The sequence below is a fragment of the Diabrotica virgifera genome, chromosome 5, assembly GCF_917563875.1.
Source record: "Diabrotica virgifera virgifera chromosome 5, PGI_DIABVI_V3a".
Taxonomy (NCBI): Eukaryota; Metazoa; Arthropoda; class Insecta; order Coleoptera; family Chrysomelidae; genus Diabrotica; species Diabrotica virgifera.
In genome coordinates, this window is record NC_065447.1 from 124954837 (window position 1) to 124979228 (window position 24392).

Genomic DNA, 24392 nt, shown 5'->3' on the forward strand with positions numbered 1-24392 from the left:
TTTTGCGAACGCACGCGATATTTAGAGCACGAGCGACAGCGGAGCGAGTGCTATACATCGCGTAAGTTCGCAAAAAGTACTTCACGCACAGTTTCATACAATATTTTATCTACTCTACCATAAACAAATAAAAAAACTGTAACTCTTCGTCACTGGAATTCATTTCTATTCTACAATTTTTACAACTTTGACGTTTAAAAATTCAAACTTCTTTCAAACCACAAAACTGTCAAAACTTTTGTCGTAATTTATTGCTATTATATAATTGCTGATATATAAGGATATTTGATTATATGAAAGTGTGTTAAAAACAGTGCGAAAAAGTAAGTCCCATTTAAAATACATTGTTACTTCACGCACTGCTATCTATAATGACAGTTTTCACAAACTAAAAACTTACACATAATATGACATAGAGTAGATAAAAGTTTATATGGAATCTTGGTACACAAAAAAATACCATTTGTAGCATAAAGATTTAAACCACAACTGTATGAAATTATCATAACACACATTCAGTCATAAGCCGACTTAAGTGTTGGTTCAATGGAAATTAGCCATAGTCACCATAGATGAAAAAACTGTGTGAATATGACGCCAAGGCAAAAGAAAATTATGACTAGTGCATCTGATTGTGATAGTGATTAAAATGTGCAATATTGTTGAACAGTTACGGTATTTAATACTACGCAAGTAAAAATAGCATATAACATACAACAATATTTGTAAATAGAGTCTATAATTTGAGTTGGTATCATGTTAGGCCGAGCCAAGTTTGTGTATGAATTAAAAATGTGAAACTTACATTTTCAGTTGTAGCTTTGGTCAAATTAAGTTTTTTGTACAGATCTTGTAAATCATTTTCTGGCAACAAGAAGTTACCAAGAAGAGCTGCCATGATGCAAACTTGTTCTTGTGTGATTTTTAAAGTCTTCGTTAATTCACTAATCATGTATTCTTTTGTTTCAATTGATCCCTAAAATGTTTATTTAAAAATTTAATTTCAAATCATGACTCCACAAAGTTTAAATAACTACCTTATAAGTAAGTTTTAAGTATTCTGATGAAAAATATCTAGGTGGGTCAAATGCAGCATATTCAGCATCATCTGCTAATAATCCATGAAAACCATATTCTCTACAATAAGCGATTACTTCTTGGTGATGGTCATCCATTGTGCACATCTGAAATATATGTGTGAATAAATAAATAAGTTTATATAATTATGTTCCAAATATTGATTTTTATTTACGGCCAGTGTAAATGTTGGTTGTTAACAAAAATGTTGGTTGTTTCAGTATATGAATTTTATCCTTTTCAATCATCGGCATAGATTCATTCTCATTTGCATCGAAAAATATCTTTTCTCTCTGCGAATGCTGTCATAGTTTATTTAAAGCGTCCAGTTTCCATGAAGCCGACAAAAGGAAATTAGCCCGGGATCAGTCGCGCCATTAGAAATAATCTAACAGTTTATCCTTTTCCGTGATAACTTGATAAAAAATTTCGAAACATAGCTTTCCACTCGTAAGTGCCTCGAGGAGGAGTGTAGTAATGCACATGTCCAAGAGTACCGGACAGCATAACTAAATATGAGTAGAATTGACTTGTTAGATAAAATCTAACGACGCAACTGATAACTTAGGTCAAAATTTTCAAGTATAATTTTGTATGGGCCATTCCACGAACATACGCCTGTTTTGGATTACTTCGACAACGAATATTTTAATGTGCAACATAAGAAGTACGAAAGTAAATGGCGCTAATAATTATACCAATAAACAACAATGTAATTTGCAATTTACTTTCGTTCTTCTTATTTTGCACAGTAAAATATTCGTTGTCGAAGTAATCCAAAACAGGCGTATGTTCGTGGAATAGGGTATAGTACTGTGTCTAAGAGTTTTCTTGTACTCAGATATCTGTACATATGTAAACGATCTCTATATTAACCATAAATTAACAGTTGTAGGCACTTTGCGCAAAAATTAGTCTCGACATACTAGCGGAATTACATACTGTGGTTATATTTTAGTGTTTGTTCCGAAAATAACTTATATTTCAATAATGACTTTTAAATTTTATGTTTCAGGATCTCTATTAGTCCCAATCACTGCAGCAATGGAGCTGTTTTTATTTTCACGGTGCCAGTAGATGGCGCATAAACCGTTAAATTTTCAATATTTTTTTATGAAAATTGTTTTACATGTACTTTTTTTTTTTATAATTGCTCATGCAAAATTTTCGAAACAATCGGTACAGTACTTTTTATTTTAGAAATTCCCAAAAAAGTATATGAGTTTCGTACTTTTACATTAGAGAGATATCGCAAAGGCATTTTTACCGCATGCTAATAGCGGAATACGATATTTTGACATGTACGCAAGCGCAGAGTGAATGTTACGCTAATACCGGATAACGTGTCCCGCTATTTAGGTCGAAATAAGGAACGGTAATAACGTTAACGCTAATTTGACATTTGGGATGAAACATAAAAATTATTTGTAGAATACAAATTTTATAAACTAAAAATTGTAAATCATCTTGTTTCCTATGCTGAGAAATGCTTGTGTTCTTAGTTTGTCTACAATAGACTACTTTTTGTGCTTAGGATATTAGTTATTCAGATATTTTATATTATTTTTATACTGATTATTTATATTTATTGTTGGTTAAATCATTACAATTAAAATGCATGTCAACCTGCTCAATATCCAAATTCATTTTTCTAGGTTACATTAATTTCTAGGTTACATTTAATTCCAAACGTCGGTTGTCATAATAACGTTATGCCTGTGTTTAAATAGACCGTTATTCGTTATTTACGTCTTGACACGTTATTAACCTTTGCCATATCTCTCTATTATAATAGCCCCTTAAGAACTTATGGAATAATTATGGTTATTAAGGTACCAAGGGTATTATAAGGATAATAACGCTTGAGGTCAATGGTGTGTATCCCGACGGCCTTTGGCACGTGGCGTTATTATCCGTAATACACGTGGTGTCTTCAACGTTTAATGTCCGACTAAATATTCTTTATACGCAAAAAATTTGTATGAATATTAAATGAATTAGTTTTCAAATAAGTACATTTATCAGCAATAGTTGTAACGTAATTGTGGTAACCATAGTTTTACTTAGGTTGTTTTTTGTTAACTTTACAGTATTTATCTAGTTATTTAAGTTAAATAGGCCCTAGGGTGTTATTTTTAACCCGCGAGCAGTCGCGTCGTTAGAAAAAATCTAACATTTTATCCCTTTTCGTGATAACCTGATGAAAAATTGTGCAACATAATTTTCCACTCCAACGTCAAAATAACTGTCAAAGTCGTGTTCGTTTTTTGGAGTTCGTCCCAAAGAATTATTAATTTTGGCAGTTTTTTGGTACATTCCGGCCTTGTTTCCACGTGCAGAGTTTTATCAATAGTTTCTGTTTTGTGGTACTTTGTGGAAAACTAGAGTTTTGAAGACAGCTTTGTTGTACAGAAAATGTCAGGTAACGGGGGCGGTCCTGGCCCGCCCTCGGTTAATTTAAATACTAATAATCAAATAAATAATAATGATAATCAAATTAATGTTTCTTCAATGGATACAGTATCCTCAAATTTCGAAAAATATGACTTTGATAATAAATATCAACCAACGGATGCAGGTCCGTATCAGGTATTTTTGGAACATACCGATAAGAATCTTGGTTGTCTTTTTCCTATCAGAATTGGCTTTTATTTACAACAAGTAATTGAATATAGAAATGATGTTATTGATATTCATTATGTAGGTTTAAAACGTGTTAAGGTAATTTTTAGAACATACAAAATCGCTAATTTATTAATTAATCACGAAATACTAACAAAAAATAAGTTGGTTGCTTATATTCCAAAATTTTTCACGCATAAACGAGGCATAATATGCGGCGTTGATACCTTTTTTACTGAAGAATACTTGAAAAAAGCAATTAATTCCATAGTTCCAGAGGCGGAAGTGCGAAGAATGAAACGAAAAATTATAAACCCTGAAACCAAAAAAGAAGAATTTGTCAATAGACAATTGGTAGTAATAAATTTTAAAGGTAATAAAATTCCGTCCTTTATTAATATAAATATGGTTAATTTCCCTGTAGAACCATACATCCATTCAGTTGTCCAATGTGTAAAATGTTTACGTTACGGTCACAATATCGTTCAATGTAAAGGCAAATCTCGTTGTTCTCGATGTGCAAATGAGCATTCTTCCGCTGAATATAATTCCGAGTTGCAAATGTGCGTTCACTGTAAATCTTCTGATCATCCTTCAATTTCAAGAGACTGCCCAATGTACAAAAAACAACACGACATAAAAAAAGTAATGGCTTTCGAAAATAAAAGTTTTAAGGATGCCGAATTATCGATTAACAATCCAGCTTATGCCAAAATTAATACCAACAATAGGTTTGATATATTAAATAATCTTGAAAACTTTCCCAATTTAGCACCAGCAAACAAAACAATTTATTATACTCCTTTAAATAAACCAAAATCAAATTCAACCGCATTTGAATTAAAAACAATTAAAAGGCGAAGAACCGAGACTTCTTCTCAGACTCCAAGCACTAGTAATTCAGATTTAGAAAATTCCCATCAAAAAAGACAAATTTCTCTTCCTCCATATACACCCGCTCCACAACAGAATAATTTCATGTTTTGTCGAGATAAACTTATCTCACAGATATATTCATTAATTACAAATATAATTAATAATCAAGGAAAATTTGAATTAAATAAGATCAGGGACAATATCATTACAATATTCGATAATAATGAAGATAATTATTTAGAATCCATTCTCACAGATAGTGAAAATGGCTACTAAAAATATTACAGAAAAACTAACCATATTACAATGGAATTGTAGATCCATTTATAGTAACAAAGGCAGTCTCATGCATCATATTAACAACTACTATACAGATATAATAGTTCTATCAGAAATATGGCTCACATCCGGTCATCATTTTAGACTTAAAGGATATAACTTTATCAATAAATGTCGTGAAGATGGTTACGGTGGCGTAGGTATTTTCATCAGACAGTAATTAATAATAATTTCGATGACAGTATAGAAGCATGCGCAGTTTTTTTGAAAAAAATTAATCTCTCAGTATCAATCTATAGATCATCAGATGATAGAATAGAAATGAATGACTGGATCAACCTATTCCTTCAGTTTAATATTGCAAAAACTATTTTTCTGGGAGATTTTAATGCTCACCACGGCATGTGGGGGCCAATTGCAGACGACAGAAATGGTAGAATATTAGTGGAGGCCATGGATTATTGTGAAATAATTAAATTAAATGACGGAACACCAACAAGAATATCCCCAACTATAGTCTAGCCGCTGAAAATATGGACTGATCACGTGAACGGCACGCACTCTTAAACGTTCCTTTCCCGATGTCACCACTGTTCCCACGTTTACACAGCTAAACAAAACCGAATTTTAAGCACTGCCTAGTGAAATTCACCATCGGAAGTGCGAAACACAAACAGTGACAGTGTAAACAGTTCTTAGAAGGTCTGGCTTCGAACGACCGGTCGGTGCTTGCACGCAACCTTGGATTCCATCTTTTAAGCGACTCCAGTATAGTAATCATTCAGCTGTTGACTTAACTCTAACATCTCCCCTCTTAGCCGACCGTATAGCTTGGTCAGTAGATTCAGATTCATTAGGTTCAGATCACTACCCAATCAATATAGAAATTCAAATCAATCCCTCCTCCTTTGTCATCAACCCATCAACAAAATGGAATGACTCTCGTGCTGACTGGTCTGTTTTTGGAAATATTTTTGAATTAGAAATTAGTGAGCTCAATAATTTAGATAGGAATTCAACTTCAGTAGACAAAATCGATTTTTTCCTCAATGCAATCACGGTCGCAGCATCGAAATCTATGCCTATTAAGAAATCTTTCACACCTTCTGTACCAAGACCTTATTGGTGGGATGAGGAATGTTCTGCGATTGTTAAAAAACGAAAAGAAGCTCTCAGCGAGTTTAAAAACAAGGTAATCAATTATTTACAATATCAAAACATTTCTGCTAATGTCAAACGTACGTTCAAACTTAAACAAAAAAACAGTTGGAAAATGTTTTTGAATAAATTAAATAAAAACACTCCTCTGACTGAGATATGGAACACTGTAAGATCTATTTGCAATAAACACCATCAAAAAAGAAAACCACAATTAGACGAAAGCCTTATTCAAAAAGTTCTTGATACATTGGCTCCTTCATCTGCTGCAGGTCCAATTTTTAACGACAACATTAATCAATTTCACTTCCATCAAGACTCAGACATCCCTTCAAAAAAATTTTAGCTTTTCGGAATTAGAATTAGCCTTAAAAAAATCAAAAAATACTGCACCTGGACCTGACGGGTTCACTTATTCGATAATAAATAAATTGCCTGAAAGTGGTAAACTTCTATTAGAAATTTTTAATGATTGGTGGTTGAAACAAAAGTATTCAGATAATCTTAAAAATATAATTGTGTGTCTTCTAGCGAAACCTAAGAAATCACCTGACTTACCTTCCTCCTACCGACCTATTTCATTGTTATCGTGCATTACAAAAACTTTCGAAAGGCTTATAAATTTAGACTCGAACATTTTGTCGAAAACAGATCAATTTTACCAAAAAATCAGTATAAATTTCGTAGAGGTATAGGTAAAATTGATGCAATCTCTCATTTAGTTACAGATGCTCAATTGTGTCTATCAAAAAATAATTACATGTGTCTTTTTGTGGACCTTAAAGGGGCTTATGATGTAGTAGATTTGGAAATATTATATTCAAAAATGGTAACGTTTGGTATCAATAAAAGAGTCTCTATAAATATTTTAAATTTGTTTGCTAATAGAAAAATATTTTTGCGAGATAGTCATAACGTTTTACATGGTCCAAGAGTACTTTACAACGGGCTTCCGCAAGGCTCTATTTTAAGTCCCCTTTTGTTTAACTTATACACTGCAGACTTGCATGATTTGATGAGCGATGACATACAAATTATTCAATACGCGGACAATTTATGCATTTATGTCACCCACAATACCTACGATCGCTGCATGATAGACTTAAGACAAGATAGACACTTTTGACAGGTTACAAACCTGGTTCAACGATATGGGTTTTAGTGTTTCACCAGAAAAGACAGCTGCGATGTGTTTCACAAGGCACAGATATCAGTTAGACGATAATTTATCTATAGGTAAATACACTATTCCTATCGTAAAAGAATATAAATATTTAGGTATAATTATAGATATCGATGGTTAAGAGCACAGATATAGTATGTCCACTTTTTGCTGATTTTAAGATAACATTATAAAATATTCAGTAGGGTCATATGAATGTTCTGCATAATTATTGCAAGTCCAGAATGATTGTAAATGGCTTAAACGGCCTTGCCAAAATATAGTATTTCCCATTTGTACTAAAAACCGACTGGCACAGATATTTTATGTCCGTTTGGAAGTGAACAAACATAGTATGTTTTGGGACACACAATATTAGTGCTCACGCGATCAAACTTATCATGGCTGTAAATACTGTTTGTCCGGGCATGCAGTAACATACCTTATGTTGTATGTCCATACACATTTTCAAAAAAAAAAAAATACTTTTTAACCCAATAATACATATTATTTTAAAAAATATCTACATTAAGCTAATAATAATACCCGAACTTATTACCCAAACATTATGATATATCGGTATATCAGCAATTAAGGTATTCTCCTAAACAATTAAGATATTTGGACATACTATATCTGCGCTCTTAACCATCGATATTAGTAAACTTCTATGGACCAGTCACATTAAGTATATCAAACAAAGATGTGAAAAGGGAATTAATCTTCTGTGCTTCCTCTCCAAACAGAGCTGGGGCGCGGATCAACAAACTTTCTTAATGTTCTACAAGTCTTATATTCGTTCGATTTTGGATTATGGGTGTACTCTCTATGGTTCTACCTCCAATACGAACCAACTTACTCTTGATCGAATACAATATAGAGCTCCGAAAATGTTTGGGAGCCATGGCATCATCTGGCAGAGTCTCAAGAACTTCCTCTTAGTTTTCGAAGACAGTTTTTAGCAAATAAAAGTCTATTAAAATATAGATGTTACAACAGTGATTTGATCGCAAAAATTAACTTTCTTGTAATTGAGAATTTGACAAATCATTATTGGAAAAAGAAAAACTCTCTTCCTTTGGCAGATGCATTTATTGATACAAACTTATTTCAAAATGATATTGTTAAACTTAATAAAATACCATTGTATGCACACAGTTTCGATTCTATAATTGACAAACCTATCACCATATTCCCTCGGTATTCAGATTGTAATATCTTAAACCAAGCCATGATAAAATCCATTGTGAATGGTCTCGGGTCGAACTTAACTAAAATATATACAGATGGGTCAAAAACGGAGCTAAATACAGGTTCAGCATTTTTTGTTTCAAACATAAATCATATTGAAAAGTACAGAATCTCAAATTATTGTCCCATTTTTACCGCCGAGTCCTTTGCTATTGAAAAGGCACTAAAATGGTGTGCAACTCAAATATGCACGAATGTGGCAATAATTTCAGACTCAAAATCAGCATTACAAGCTATTAGCGGTCACCCAATAAACCAATTCCGAAATGCCTTAATTTTGAACATTAAAAAATTAATTATGGATCTTAAACAAAATAATGTAACTGTTTCGTTTATTTGGACGAAAGGACATTGCGGAGTCGAAGGTAATGAACTTGCGGATATAGCCGCAAAAAGTAGTCACAGTTGCCACCATATTGACCAAGTATTTAATTTAAAAGATTTGAATAATGCTCTCAAACCTAATATCAGAAGGAAATGGGAAACTGATTACAAAAGAATTGCAAATAAATCTACAAACCATTATTTCAGAATTCACCCTACACTTCCAAAAAACATTCCTCATTTCACCTTTAATTATAATAGAGCACAAATGTCAGTATTGACTCGTTTAAAATTGAACCAGGCTCGCTTTCCATCTCACTTATATAAAATTGGAATAATTAACTCTCCTGTCTGTAGTTGTGACAATGTATCCATTGGTGATCTAAATCATATATTTCTAGAATGTTCTCTGAACTCTCAATCTTCTTCAATTCTGTATCAAGAACTAATTCATCACGAGTGTCCATTGCCACTAAATATTACAGCTCTCCTTTCTCCCTCAGATAAAGCGGTACTAGATTCCATCATCAATTTTATCAGAAATTCAAAAATAGCGGTATAGTTTAGAAATTAAGACAATATGAAATCATTTAATGTAATTAAGAATTTACATGTACACACACACACACACACACACACACACGCACGCACGCACGCACACACGCACGCACGCACACACGCACGCCCACACACACCCACGCCCACACGCACGCACACACCCACGCGCACACGCACACACCCACACACACGCACACACACACGCACGCACACACCCACGCACACACACACACACACACGCACACGCGCGCACACAACTTTCGACACTTAAGTGCCTCGAGGAAGGGTGTAGTAATGCTTAGGTTTATTTTTTTTTCTTCAAAAAAAGAAAATTTTTGAATTTATGGCTTTGGTGAGAAAAAATTAGCTTTAATAATTGTTAGAAATAATATTTCTAACATTACAAGTAAATAAAAATACTATAACATAAAGATTTGTTGTAAATTCGCGTCTAAATTAGTATTGTTAGACAAAATCTAACGCGCGACCGATTACGTGACAGAAAAGAGCGCGACTGTTCCTGGGTTAAAAATAACGCCATAGGGAAATATATTATATTTTTAACTGACTTTCGACATCATTATCATTATTTATCAAATAATATACCAGTAGAACATTAAGTTGATTTCCGTAGTACACTTCGCGTCATAAAGAACTGGTATAACTCTTATAACCAAAAATCGTGTTTTTTAAGTTGTGCGAGTTGATCTTGTCAAATGTGTCATTCTAATTTCTAGGGAAATGTTGCCAGTTCAACGAAAATATATCAAACCAGCTAAAAACAGGGGTGTGCGACAGACCGCAAGTTTTTAGTATAGGTAAGTACTCAAAACTAAAACAATATCGATCATTCTCGATCAGTCAATTACATTTATTTAAACATGGGCCTTAAAAAATTCTCCTATTATTTTTTTAATTTTCCATCATCTCAAGTAAGTATCTATTCATTGATTGGTGTTTTATTATAATTTATGAAAATATTTCAATTCAAAAAATAAATATTAGTTAATAAATCTAGACTTGACTTTAAATTATTATGTTTAATTTCAAATCGAGCGGTGTGATTGGTTTCTCGTAAAGTGTAGCACAAAACTGCATTGAGTTGTTTAAGGATCCTTCAAACATTTTGGACATTAACCCAACCCTAGCTCTGGTTATTCAATGCATTAAATATGGTTTTTTGTTGTTAATGATAAAAATACTACCTATCTAAAAACTTACACATTTTTGAACGTTATTTTTTATTTAGATTTAGTGCAATTCCGTTATTTGTGATGGCAACAACAAAATAATTCACGAACTATTGTGTCCAGTCTTAACACAGGTTTACATTGGGGGAAAAGTTTACCAGTTATATATGACGGGAAATGTACCACCTCAAGGAGTCAGATGTGTTTGTTTTGTCTTCGCTGCTAAAGGCGAATAAGTGAAGTTTAAAATCACACGTAATTGATTGTGATAGCAGTTTGGAACTTTCATGGTGTTAATAAACTAAAATTGTATTCTTCACCTGTGTTAGTCTAAGGATAGTGACAAGTGATGTGACTTAGCCTTTTTCAACAAGGATTAGGACCCGAGAGGTATTCTAGCAAGAACAAACGGTATTTAAAATTGTACTATTTTATTGGGAAATAAATCACAATTTAAGTTGGAAATGAAATTTATTGACATAAGCAACATAAACAAAATTTATTTATTTTCAACGGGCTGCTGCAAAATTAGTGCGGCCGATATGTGAAAAAATTGGGCGTTTAATGATACAAGCACATAATTTGGACCACATTATACTACACATATAAAGGTTTAAATTTAGGTATAGTCGATTCGCTAATCTGAGACACAACTGTCTACACTACAATCACAATAAAGATGCAATAGAAATAAACAAGCACGAGCAGCACTCCCAAACCATGATTTGGGAGTGGTGCTCCTCGAACATTCAACCTGTCATGGTTTGTTTATTTCTATACAGTGCATATTTATTGAGATTGTAGTGTCTCAGACAGTGTGTCTCAGATTAGTGAATCGACTATATGAGGCCATCTCAGATTTTGTCTTTTACAAAAATGGCGGGCATTCAAAATGGCGGCTATACATGTGTTTAATAGTGCTTTTGAACGAAAACTCCGATTTCAACCAAATTTGGTATATAGGTTATTTTTTTTATTTATGATCGAGGTGGTGAACCGGAAGAATCGGTTTACCAGAAGTTGTGTCTTTCCTGGTTTCTTTTGTATAAATATGTTTTTTTTTTCAATTTTTTCACTCTGTATATTGAAAAGAGATTAAAGACAGTTTTTAGGAAATATTTTGAACTTTTTAGTTAAGTTAATTACCATTTAATAAATACATAACGTATCTTTATAGGTATTCTTATTAGTGCGGCAGATACGTGCAAATATTATAAGAATTGTGCATTTAATGATAGAAGCATACAATTTTAACCAGACATTCTACAAATGTAGAGCTTTGATTTTGGACATGAGGTCATCTTGGATTTTTCCTATAACGGTAAAGGCGGACATTCAAAATGGCGGCATTTGAATAATTTTATATTATATCAATGTTTTATTGTTTCATGACCTGTATATAATGACCATGCTGTGTATATTATTATATTACTACAATTAGGTAATTACTACAATCGGTAGTGAGGTTCTAACTGTAAATCTTCAAGATGTCTTAAGACTAGCTCCTTGCACACACGAAGAAGCCGACACTAGAATCTTACTGCATTTAAGTGATGCTGTGCAGCAAGGATATACCAAAGCTGAAATACGCACTTTAGACACATATGTTATAGTTCTTGCCATTTTATCAACACAACGTCTAAACATTGAGGAAATGTGGGTTTTTTTTAGTGGAAAAGAACTACCGGATTTTTGCCATGACTTAGCAAGATCTTTGGGTCGTGATCGCTGTACTGCCTTGCGATGGTTTCACGCTATAACTGGGTGGGACACTGTATCGTCCTTTGGAGGAAGAGGGAAAAAGACTGCATGGGATACCTGTATTGCATATGCAGGCATTACTAAAACATTTTGTGCATTGACTGACAGACCTACTCAGCAAACTTTATAAGATCAGCTGAAACCGTTGGAGAGGTTTGTAGTTTTGTTATATGACCGTACTAGCAGTCACTACTCACTAAAAACACCTGATTATCCAGAAATGTAGAGCAATCGACAATCTTCCTCGACACAAGATGCTCTCATTCAGCACACAAAGAAGGCGATTTACCATGTTAGTTACTGCTCGGCCCAAATGATGGTCGCAGCCTCAGTGCTCCCGTAACCAGTGGAATGGGGCTGGAAGAAAACAGGTTGAAGGTGGATAAGAAATATTTTGAACATTACCAGAGGCTTCCCAAGTATGCAGTGAACTAATTCGGTGTGGCTGCAAGAAAGGGTGACACTGTGCAATAAGGCTGCCTTGCAGTGTACTGCACTTTGTGCTTGTGGCGATATTTGTTTCCAATAACATATTACAGGGTTACGCAATTGAACTGTCACCAACTTCACATCGATATATCTGGCAAATCGATAATGACAGCTACGTGCTACGTCAAAGTTGGCCTGATAACACTTCAGTATATTGTTTAATAAGCCATCAAAAGCATTTGCATCTAAGTTTTATACATACAACAAAAGTTATTCGTAATGGAATTTAATAGTGATTGCGTTATATTTGGCGGGAAAATCACAACCAGCTAATTTTCGTCAGCTCAACCACCTCAAAGTGAATAAAATGGTTGTGTATCGCACCATAACTCGTTATAATGATACTGGTAGCATTGCCAAACGCTATGGTGGTGGACGAAAAAAAAACAGCAACATCACCTGAAATGGTTCGGAAAGTGAAGGCTCGACTTGAGCGAAATCCACGTTGTAGTGGTAATCAAATGGCCAAAGAACTGAAAATATCCCAGCGAAGCATGCAACGAATATTGAAACAGGAGCTCAAGGTCAAGCCTTACAAGTTCCAAAAAGCACACAATCTTACATCAAAGCAAAAAAAAGTTCGGCTTGAAAGAACAAAGGAGTTGTTACGCCTGCACGAACGTGGCGAATTTCCGAATATAGTGTTCTCTGATGAGAAAAATTTCCCTGTTGGGCAGTTCATAAACTCTCAAAATGATCATGTTTACTTGACCGAACGCACCTACGAAAGTTTGAGCCTACGAACGGCCACCCGAAGTAATTTCCCATCTCAAGTAATGGTATGGGCAGCTGTAACCGCCGATGGACGCTCTCCAATCGTTTTTATTGAATCTGGTGTCAAAGTCAATGCAACTTATTATCGGGAAAATGTTTTAGAAGCTGCTTTAGAGCCGTGGGCACGCAAACATTTCGGTTGTAGACCATGGATGTTCCAACAAGACTCGGCACCATCTCATAAAGCTAGTGTGAACCAAGAATGGTTAAAAAAACCATGTTCCACACTTCATTTAATCCACACAATGGCCTTCGAATTCGCCAGACGCAAATCTGATGGACTATTCCATCTGGTCCATTTTGGAGAGCAAGGTGAGGACTAAAAAATATGCCAGTATGGATGCGCTGAAGAAAGCAATTATACGTGAATGGGCAAAATACCGGAAGATCACATTCGTGCAGCATGCAACTCGTTTTTTGATCGTTTGAAGGCCATAGTCAAGGCAAAAGGTGGCCACATCGAGCTAAAATGAGTGGATTCTGAAATTTTGATTATTTTCACACATTTTTGTCATTTTAATCAATAAAAAATAATTTCACACCAAAAATTATGGTCGTTTGTATAGGTAACAGTTCAATTGCGTAACCCTGTACTTTGAATTTTATCTTTATGTATACATTGTATCTTTCAGTCCAATTTGATATAATTAGAGTATTATGAATATATGTATTATGATTACATTACTTCTTTTAATAACCCTGTCGCAAAAACCTGCGTCTTGAACCTTGACACTGAAACATGAAACTCCTACTTTGAGTATTTTATGGCTGGGGAAGTTGCCCCACCGACCCCCGTCCTAGTAATTATTATTGGACCTCCCATCGACCCATAATAATTTATAATTTCTAATGCAAACATTTACCCAACATAGACTTAGTTTAAAACGTGGTTTGTTTAAAATGTGTTTTACAGAAAAATATGCTCATAAGAATACATGTAAAGATACGTTATGCATTTATTAAATGGTAACTAACATAACTAAAAAGTTCAAAATATCCCCTAAAAAATATTTTTACGCTCTTTTCAATGGCCGTATTCCTTTTTGAAAAATATATAGGTACAGAATGAAAAAATTGAAAAAAAAAACATATTTTTACATAATGTGTGTGTGTGTGTGTGTGTGTGTGTGTGTGTGTTTAGATTTATGACCTTGGTTTGAACCAATTGGCCAGCTCAATTTTTTTTTATTTTCATAGACACAATTTCCTAATTTTAACTGATATACATTATATTTTAATAATCACAAACATATATTACATACATTACATTAAAAATACATACTAATAAAACACTATTACTAAATACTTATACTAAACCACTAATTGATATTAATTTTTTTTTCTTTTTTTTTTCTTTCGCGCTAAGACCTAAACCCGATTCATCCTCGCGGAGGTTTAGGCCTTCTTTGTGATTTTTTTGTTTTTTTTTTGTTTTTTTTTTATTTTGTTTTTTAATATTTTTTTTTTATTATTTTTTTTCTTTTTTTTTATATATATATTTTTTTTTAATTTTTTTTTATATATATATTTTTTTTTAAATATCAATTTTCATATTTTTTAAGTGGTTATAAACAATTTTATACAAATTTATATTTCGTGTACATAAAATGGAATTTAAATTGGTGGGGAGAGTAACTCCTACTGTTTGTAAATTCTTATATAACTGTTGATTCAGCATCTGGAAGTTTGCGCAATCGAAAATCACATGCTCTAAAGTGCCCAACTCCCCGCATGTGCAGTTTTGAGAAGTGGCCAACCCTAGTTTATTTTTGTGAACTGGATATAAACCATGTTTGTTCCTTGCTCTATTTAAGGTTTTAATGAAGTGCCGATTTGTAATCTCGTTAAAATTTGTAATGTCGTTACATAAAATACCAGGAAAACACAACTTCTGGTAACTCGATTCTTCCAGTTCACGACATCGATATTATAAATCACAAAAAGAACCTATGTACCAAATTTCGTTGAAATCGGACTTTTCGTTCAAAAGATATCATGCTATTAGACACATATGTATAGTCGCCATTTTGAATGCCCGCCATTTTTGTAAAAGGCAAAATCTGAGATGGCCTCATATCTAAATTTGAAACTTTATATGTGTAGTATATGTGGACCAAATTATATGCTTGTATCATTAAATGCGCAATTCTTATAATATTTGCACGAATCTCCCGCACTAAATAGGATTAACAAGTTTATAATATATTCCAATATACTTGTATATATGTGTTAATGATTTGTGTATTTTATTAATACTTTGTATTTCGATAATGATTTCCAAAGTGGAAGTCAATAAATTTCATTCCCAACTTAATTGTGGCTCATTTCCCAATAAAATATTGTAAAATATATGGGTGGTCCTATTTAAAAATACGCACATTGTCCGTACATTTGGCAATATCAAAAATATAAAATTTAAACCGTCTATTTTTATAAAATTTTAAATTTCGGATTCATCTAATATCCATAACCAACATTTTGTTACTATATACGGGGCGTACCGGATATCTTTGTTTCCATACTTTATGCGCGCACTGTATATTTGTTAATTATTATGTATGTAATTTGTTTATGACCATATTTCTTCTTCTTCTTTCTCGAAACTCCTTATGCCCCTAAGTGGTGTTGGAGGTTTTATTCATCCTCTATCCATCTCTTCCATTTCTTGCGGTCCTTTGCTAACTCTTTTATTTTTTGATGTGTTTTTCCTTTTTCCTGTCCAATTTCTATATGACCATATTTAAATAAATAACTATTTAAACACCTTAAAACACCATAAAATTCGAAAATAAAACTTACCACTGTCACTCCTAAATGTCGAAGAGCCATTCTCAAAGCAGATCTTAAACAAGTTGGAGGTGTCCACCAGACTTTTGGAGGGGGTGTTGCTTTAGTGTTGATATGTTTTAATACCATTCCTACTTTTTGACGAGTATTAGCTTGTTCAGCAACCCATTCATTCATCCTGCATTGTTCAATTGTACCATTAAATACTACAGCCAATTCTATATTCCCACGCTCTATTGCCTGGGTTAACAAAGATAAAAACTGAACCATACGATTCCATTGGCCACCACAAGCCCAGTCTAAAACAGATTTAAATGAATGATATAATTAATGAATATCTATTAATATTTATGATTATTTATTATGACAGTTAAATAATGCTATCTTTCGTGAAAATTATATAGTCCTGGATACCGCGTACCAAAGAAAAGTTTATTAATAGCAAGCTAGAAATTTGATCATCGCTTAAAGTCTTTGATCATAGATTGAAAAGGACAAACTTTGATGTATGGGAACACTGGAACAGGGGAAGTTTTAATTGTGGAACATGATAAACGTGTCATCCTGACAAGTTTATGATTGTGAAAAATAGCATGTTGTTTTTAAGTTTATTCAATAGTCAACGTTACATAATATATGAAAAAATGTTTGCCATTTTGACAAAAATGTTGGACAATATAACGAGTCCGAAACGTTTTTCAACTTTAACATTTGCCAAACGATGGCAATGCCATTTGCCAAATGAATAATTTCGAGAAAACAGAAAACATAAGGAACTTCCTTCCAATCAAGGCAGTCACATGAAGAAAATACTAAGGCTATTTAACAATAAGCTAAAGTAAATCAAAAATCCATCAGATTTTTTTGATTTTTGCATGCCAGTCAATAATCAGCCCTTGTTCGAAGATAGGAAAATTAATGTCAACTGCTTCGGAGAAATCAGTATAAAAAGCATCTACCTGTAGTCTCCAAAGCATCAGATATGTATTGTGTGACAAGTAAAAGATTTGTCGAAGTAGATCTACCAGAAAGAAAACCATGTTGTTCTTCAATTAGTACATTGCATAAAGGTATTTTAATAGAGTCGCATATTATATTCTCTAGAATTTTAGAAATAGAAGAAAGAATGCTTATTGGTATGTAGTTACTTATATTACTCCTATCACCTGACTTATGAATAGGAACAATAAAACTAGATTTCCGCAAACTTGGACAAATACCTGAATTACGTGAAAGAGAAAACAGAAAATATAAGGGACGGGTTAAAGTACATCTACATCTTTTTAATAGTATGGATGGAATTCCATCTTGTCCAGAGCATTTATAAATGTCTAAATTGGCTAATTTTGCAAATATGATCTCAATAGATACATTACAAATATTTAGACTCAGTTTTCTCATACTTTAAAATGGGCTGTAAACACTTTAACTCCTATGTGTATCATACATAATACACAGCAGGTACTCTCCCTGAGCCTATGTGGATGAATTTGATACACAAGAGTAGAACTTATCCAAGCCACAAAAAGTGGTCAGGCTATGACAACGTATGAGGATAAATAGGTCCAGGAGTTAAAGTGTTAAATCGTCACCATTCGCTCTGTAAACATTTTGAAAGAATTACGCAAAATTATTAACAATATCCGCACATTCCGCACCATTGTTTTAAGCACTGTACTTCCAAGAAACAGACCATTATTTTGCCAAGAAACAGACCAAGACTGTTTGGTAGACCATTATTTTTGCGTTTACTGTTAACAAAGTTCCAAAAGTGCTTTACTTACATTTGAACTAATTCTAGATTCGGTTTGACTTAAATATCATGACGTGACCTACTCAATTCTTTGCATTTTGTTCTCAAGGAAGAGAAAAGTAGATAGTCGTCCTAAGAATTTGTTTGTTTATATATCTTATGAGCAATTTTTTTCCTAAATATTAATGATTTTAGGTCATTAGAACTAAGACCTAGAATAAATTGTCAAACAAACAATACAAAATTTTATGTCTAAGCCTGACTCTTTTAAAAGTATATCTGCAAGGAAATCGTTGAAAGGATTGACTGTTTAACTACTCAATGAAGCACTTTTCAACTAACTGGTTTCTGCAGAAATAATATTGAGGGCGTAACAATCTCTGGGCAAATATGTGCTAAGCAAGTGGAGATTTTTCAAGAACACTTGAAAATAAAAGAACCTTTCAAACTGTAAAGACGAACAAAATGATGGCACGGTATTAATCAAAAGAGCAACTAATCACTTAGCTGAGGAAGCTGCCAATACTCCACTAGAGCTGCACAATGAACTTGTGGTTTGAAATTGCACAGAATACGTCAGAAGATTGAACCATGAGTTAGTTTAAACTTATGAGATCTATTTTTTCTCTATCATTTTATATTTATATATAAAAAATAAATGTTCGGATTATCGGTGCTTTTCAATTATCCGTGTCACACACGGTCCCGTGGAGCACGGATAATCGGGATTCTACTGTATAATATAATTAAATTTTTTCGTTTCCATTTATATTTCAATTTAAACTAGTTAAGTCTTGATATAGACTTCAATTAGAATCATAAGTGGCTCGACAATCCGTTGTGGATCTTGGCCTCCTCGCAAAGAAGTTGCCACTCCTGTCAATTTCTGGCAACTTCCCTCCATCTTGTGACCCCTAGAATCTTTAGGTCTTCTTCCACATCATCAATCCATCTTCTTCGTGGTCGTCTTCTACGCACAGAAAATGTTAATTTCTTAGTGTATTCGTGATCTGACGTCCTAGCAATGTGTCCTGCCATCTAGCCACTTTAACGAATTTCACAATATATGGATCGGTGTATAACTGACAAGAATAAAAAACCGCTAAATGCCGTAAACATGAGGCGCACACAATATTCCAGCAACAAAAGAGCTGATATATTACGTGGCGCGGAAATGTGTTTTCACTTTGACGGAAAATAAAATTCTAGTTTTATTTTAAAAGATGTTTCCATAATATTTGCTAAATTTGAAGTAAAACGCATCACAAAAGAGTAACTTTGATAGTTTGTATATTGAAGCTCTTTTGTGGCGCGTTTTACAGCAAATATTATGGAAACATCTTTTAAAATAAAACTAGAGTTTTATTTTCCATCAAAATAAAAATACATTTTCGCGCCACGTAATATTCATATCAGCTCTTTTGTAGCTGGAATATTGTATGCGCCACTCATTTTTGCGGCGTTTAGCGGTCTTTTATTCTTGTATCAGGAGTTTTTCAAAGTTATTTATAAATTAAATGTATGAAGTTGAATTTAATGTTTCTCGATTCCACGTTAAGCGTTATAAATGGTCGCCTTTCTAGCATTATCTCTCAGATGATCTAGTGTCCATCGAATGTACACTAGATTTTTTTTCTATTCGAAATAGATTGAAAAAAATATTGGGATGGCCGGTAAATGAACTCGGATTTCCCTACCAAAAGCGTCGTAACCACTACAACTACATAAACCATTTAGGTGATAATGGTCAAATGGATTATACTTTGGAGCTTGATAACTTCGAAGCGGCTTAACCGATTTTGATCACTAAACATGAGTTTGAATCGTATTGACAAGTAGTATCTGATGCATCTAAGATCAAGTATGATAACTAAAGGTACTACAGGAATTATTGAGCTTGAAAAACCGTTCTTCCCATAGGAAATAGATTTGATCACACTTATGAAGCCTATAACTTAAAAATTCGAATTTTCCCAGATATGAGGTACAGTGTGTCTGCGTAACTTGGAAGCATATGGGAAACTTTTTAATATAAATTTTACGAAAAAAAGTTATTCTTCATAAAGTGCTCTGCATAGTCTAAAACGTAAGATGCAATCATCAGATATCAAATTTTATCAATAATATACGAGGTATGTCCAAAAATATGAATTTCTCTCAAGAGTGAAATGCCTTTATATTTCACAATATCGAAAATTGTCATTGAGAAATGTTATTTGTAATTAAAAATTATTTTATAATCTGCATTTACACTCTTCTAATTGAAAATTTTCCTCAAAATACGGATACCCAACATCATTTTTATTTAAGATAATAATAATAATAGTCCCCCGTTTTATACCGCTCACGTGGCTTTGGGAGTATAGCAGGGTAGTCTGCTATATCTAGGGCCTACGGTATACAAGGAAGGTAACAGGGCCAGTGCTACGCTTCAACCGCCTATTATTACCCCTGGTTTTACCCAAGGTACTCATTTTATTCAGGCTGAGTCGACCTGGGGCCTATAAACATTTTTAAAAATGTCTACAGTATAATTCAATAAGCAATGCAGGGCATATAAACAACGATAAATTTAGCAGATAATTGTTAAAGATGTTCCAAATGAGTCTACTCGTTCCGATAAGTAACAGTATAATTATGACACTTTATTAATTTTTTTCTTTTCCCAACTATTAATGTTTATTGCATAGTAAATAAATTATTGTTATCACTGAACACATAGGATGTGAAAAAATGATCCGATTTATAAAATTAATGAATATTTTATGCATACATGCAAGTAACAGTTCTTCAAAAATATATAAAAACTAACCGAAATGTCCATCTTTATTTCGTTACTGCCGACGTCGTCGGCAGCTCATACAGGTTCGGACAAGATTTAAGTAGGTATTATTTCGGTATTAAAATTTTGTAATTTGAATCGATTTGTTAGTAAATTTTTAGTGGTCTTGATGGTTAAACGACAATAAATTTTATTTATGCTGTTAATGTTGAATTAGCAATTATTTGTCGTGCCATTTAAAACTATATATAAATATATTTTAAATATAAAGTATATATTTTTATTTGTATAACGACCCTATCTGTACGTGATTGTGATTACCGTAACAGTAGTAACCACGTATTATTTCAATAACAGATAACAGATATCGAAACCAAAAATGTCATCCACTGATTCTGCTGATGAATTGGTTGAAAATACATGGAATCCTCCTCGAAAACGCAGTAAAAGAAGCCCTCTTAGCGTTGAAGTTAAAGAAATAATTTTAAATGTGAAAGACAAGAAAATCCCGGGATAGTGGTTGAAGATATGTATTGTGAAAAAAGTGGCCAATAAAGTTGAAGTTTGTGATAGAAGTGTTTACGCAGATCAAGGAATACAAAACGAATCATCAATTCGCTGAACCTTAGGGCTTGTTTATATGCAGGCGGTTTGCCAACGTCGACGTCGCGGTTTACCTGAAAAACCCAACCGCCGTGGTTCAAGTTAACATAGAAACAAATGCAACCGCTCAAAATCGTACATATGCAACCGCGAGTTTTACGCGGTTTACCAGTTAAACAGGTTAATCGCGACGTTTACGTTGGCAAACCGCCCTATCTAAACAAGGAATTAAACCTATGACTTGCATGCCTCATTGCTTGACTTTACGTTTAGTTCTGATGACATTTACAGTAATATGCATTCCCCAAAATTTTCAAATTTAGATAAGTTAACAGTCACGAGTCACGACATATTAATAATTAATTATGATTATGAATAATATATAATATATAGGGTGTCCCAAAACTAGCGGAACGGTCGAATATTTTGCGAAATAAACATCGGATCGAAAACTGAAAAATACGTATTCAATAATTTTCAAAAATGCCATTCAAATGCCATCAAACACCAACCCCCACTACACCCCCTGGAGGTGGGGTAAGGGGTAACTTTAAAATCTCAAAGAGAAACCCCCAGTTTTTATTGCAGATTTGGATTCGTTACGTAAAAGTAAGCAACTTTTATTCAAAACATTTTTTCGAACTGTGGATAGATGGCGCTATAATTGGGAAAAACGATTTATCCTGATACCATAGGTAAATTATAGAAACGGTCTAATATCTCGAGAAATACACTTCCAAATGAGAATCCAAAAAACAGGTTTTTAATATTTTTCTAAAACTTATCGATAAACACCAAACATGACCCTTCAACCCGCCCCCTGGATGTGGGGTGGGGGGTTACTTTAAAATCTTAAATAGATTTTTATTGCAGATTCGCATTCGTCATGAAAAATTAAACAACATTTATTCAAAACGTTGTTCTGAAGCTATTTTCTTGTGGCATTTTTACAAGTTTAACTATTTAGAATGGGAAATAAGCCACAATATTATTAAAAAATGATTTTTTATTAACGTTTCGACGCCCAAATCGGGTGCCGTTGTCAAAATACTATTAATATAAACAAAAATGTTGTTGCTTAGTAAAAAAATTCTTCTAATAATTTATTTAATTTGACTCATTTATATCGGCAATTCAGATACATATGATACATTTTAAAGTAGAAGACTTTAAAATGATATTGCCAATATTTATGAGTTGCGTTCCTGGGACGACTTTACTGAAAGATAGTTCATTCGATTACATGAAATCAACCCCAACTCAAGAATATCCGTCACAAAAAAAATCATAGCATGTGATCTGTCTTTAAAAAGACAACCACATGCAACGGTGACATTAAAATTCTCGCGTTAGAGATCTCATAGTAAATCACGAGGGAAAACCAGGAAAAACCTCGTGATACTATCTATTTTAATATTTATTCAAAACATTTTTTAAAATAGCATAGATGGCGCTAATAAATGGTATTTTTCCAATTAAAGCGCCATCTATCAACAATTCTAAAAATGTTACGAATAATATGTTGCTTAATTTTTCATGACGAATCCGAATCTGTAATAAAAAGTGGGGGTTGCTATTTAAGATTTTAAAGTTAACCCCCACCCCACCTCCAGGGGGTAAGTTGGAGGGTCATGTTTGGTGTTATTCGATAGGTTTTCGAAAAGTATTAAAAACCTTTTTTGTTTGTTTTCTCATTTGGAAGTGTATTTCTCGAGATATTAGACCGTTTCTATAATTTACCTATGGTATCAGGATAAATCGTTTTTCTCAATTATAGCGCCATCTATCCACAGTTCGAAAAAATCTCTTGAATAAAAGTATCGAATCCAAATCTACAAAAAAAACTAGGGGTTTTCATTTGAGATTTCAAAGTTACTCCCCACCCCACCTCCAGGGGGTGTAATGGGGGTTTGATATCATTGTATAGATTTTTGAAAATGATTGAACACGTATTTTTCAGTTTTTCGATCCGATGTTTAGTTCGCGAAATATTCGACCGTTCCGCTACTTTTGGGACACCTTGTATATTATTTCAACATAATTGAGTAATGAGTATTTTTTTGTTATTATTTTTATGAAACTTTTTGGAATTGTACACACAACTAAGTATATCAAAAATTAAAAATAAAACTTATATTTTTTGTAGGCACTCTGTACATAAAATTGTTGGCAAAAAAATAAATTCTTGGGTTTTTCGCCCTGTATAAATGGTTCCTATTATCGGATATCAACTAAAACAATCAGGTTCTTTGTCGAGCACTTTGCAAAATTAAAATATAAATTTCGTATTTTATATAATATATATTCTGACTAAACAAAAAGATAATCCTAAATGCGGCCCTGTTGAGGCCTACACGTGGTAATATTTACATCGCCCTGCATCGCTTATTGAATTATACTTTAGTTGTTCTTGCCGGCGGTAGGATTTGAACTCCGGACCACCGGCACGCTAGCCTAGCACACTACCACTCGGCTACGCCGGCCCCGTTTAAGATAACTCCGTTATTATTAATTTTGCGAAAAAAAGTTATTCTTTATAAAAATGTTTGAATAGTCAAAAAACTAAGATGCAATCATAAGATATCAATTTTATACCAGGTATGTCAAAAAATATGAATTTCGCTCAAGAGTAAAATACCTTTATAGTTCACAATATTTCAACTAGAAGGATGCAATTGCATATTGAAACATAGTTTTTAATTCTGAACAACTTTTTATAATAACAAATTTCAATATTGTGAAAAATAAAGGTACTTTACTCTTCAGCGAAATTCATATTTTTTGACATACCTCGTATAAAATTGACAAACTTTAATATCTTATAATTTTATCTTAGTTGTTAGACTATGCAGAACGTTTTATAAAGAATAACTTTTTTTCGTAAAATTAATAATAACGGAGCTATCATAAATAAAAATGATGTTGGGTGTCCGTGATTTGAGGAAC

General features: G+C 33.2%; 1 protein-coding gene across 1 annotated transcript in view; it reads right to left on the reverse strand.

The window, feature by feature from the left end:
• Window positions 1–24392, reverse strand: part of LOC126884376 (constitutive coactivator of PPAR-gamma-like protein 1 homolog) — a 336683-nt gene that overhangs the window by 240342 nt on the left and 71949 nt on the right. The window contains exons 2-4 of the mRNA XM_050650301.1: window positions 16321–16607; window positions 1038–1184; window positions 806–976 (exon numbers count right to left, since the gene is read on the reverse strand). Of these exons, the coding sequence (XP_050506258.1) occupies window positions 806–976; window positions 1038–1184; window positions 16321–16607 (605 nt within the window). The remainder of the gene's footprint in view (window positions 1–805; window positions 977–1037; window positions 1185–16320; window positions 16608–24392) is intronic.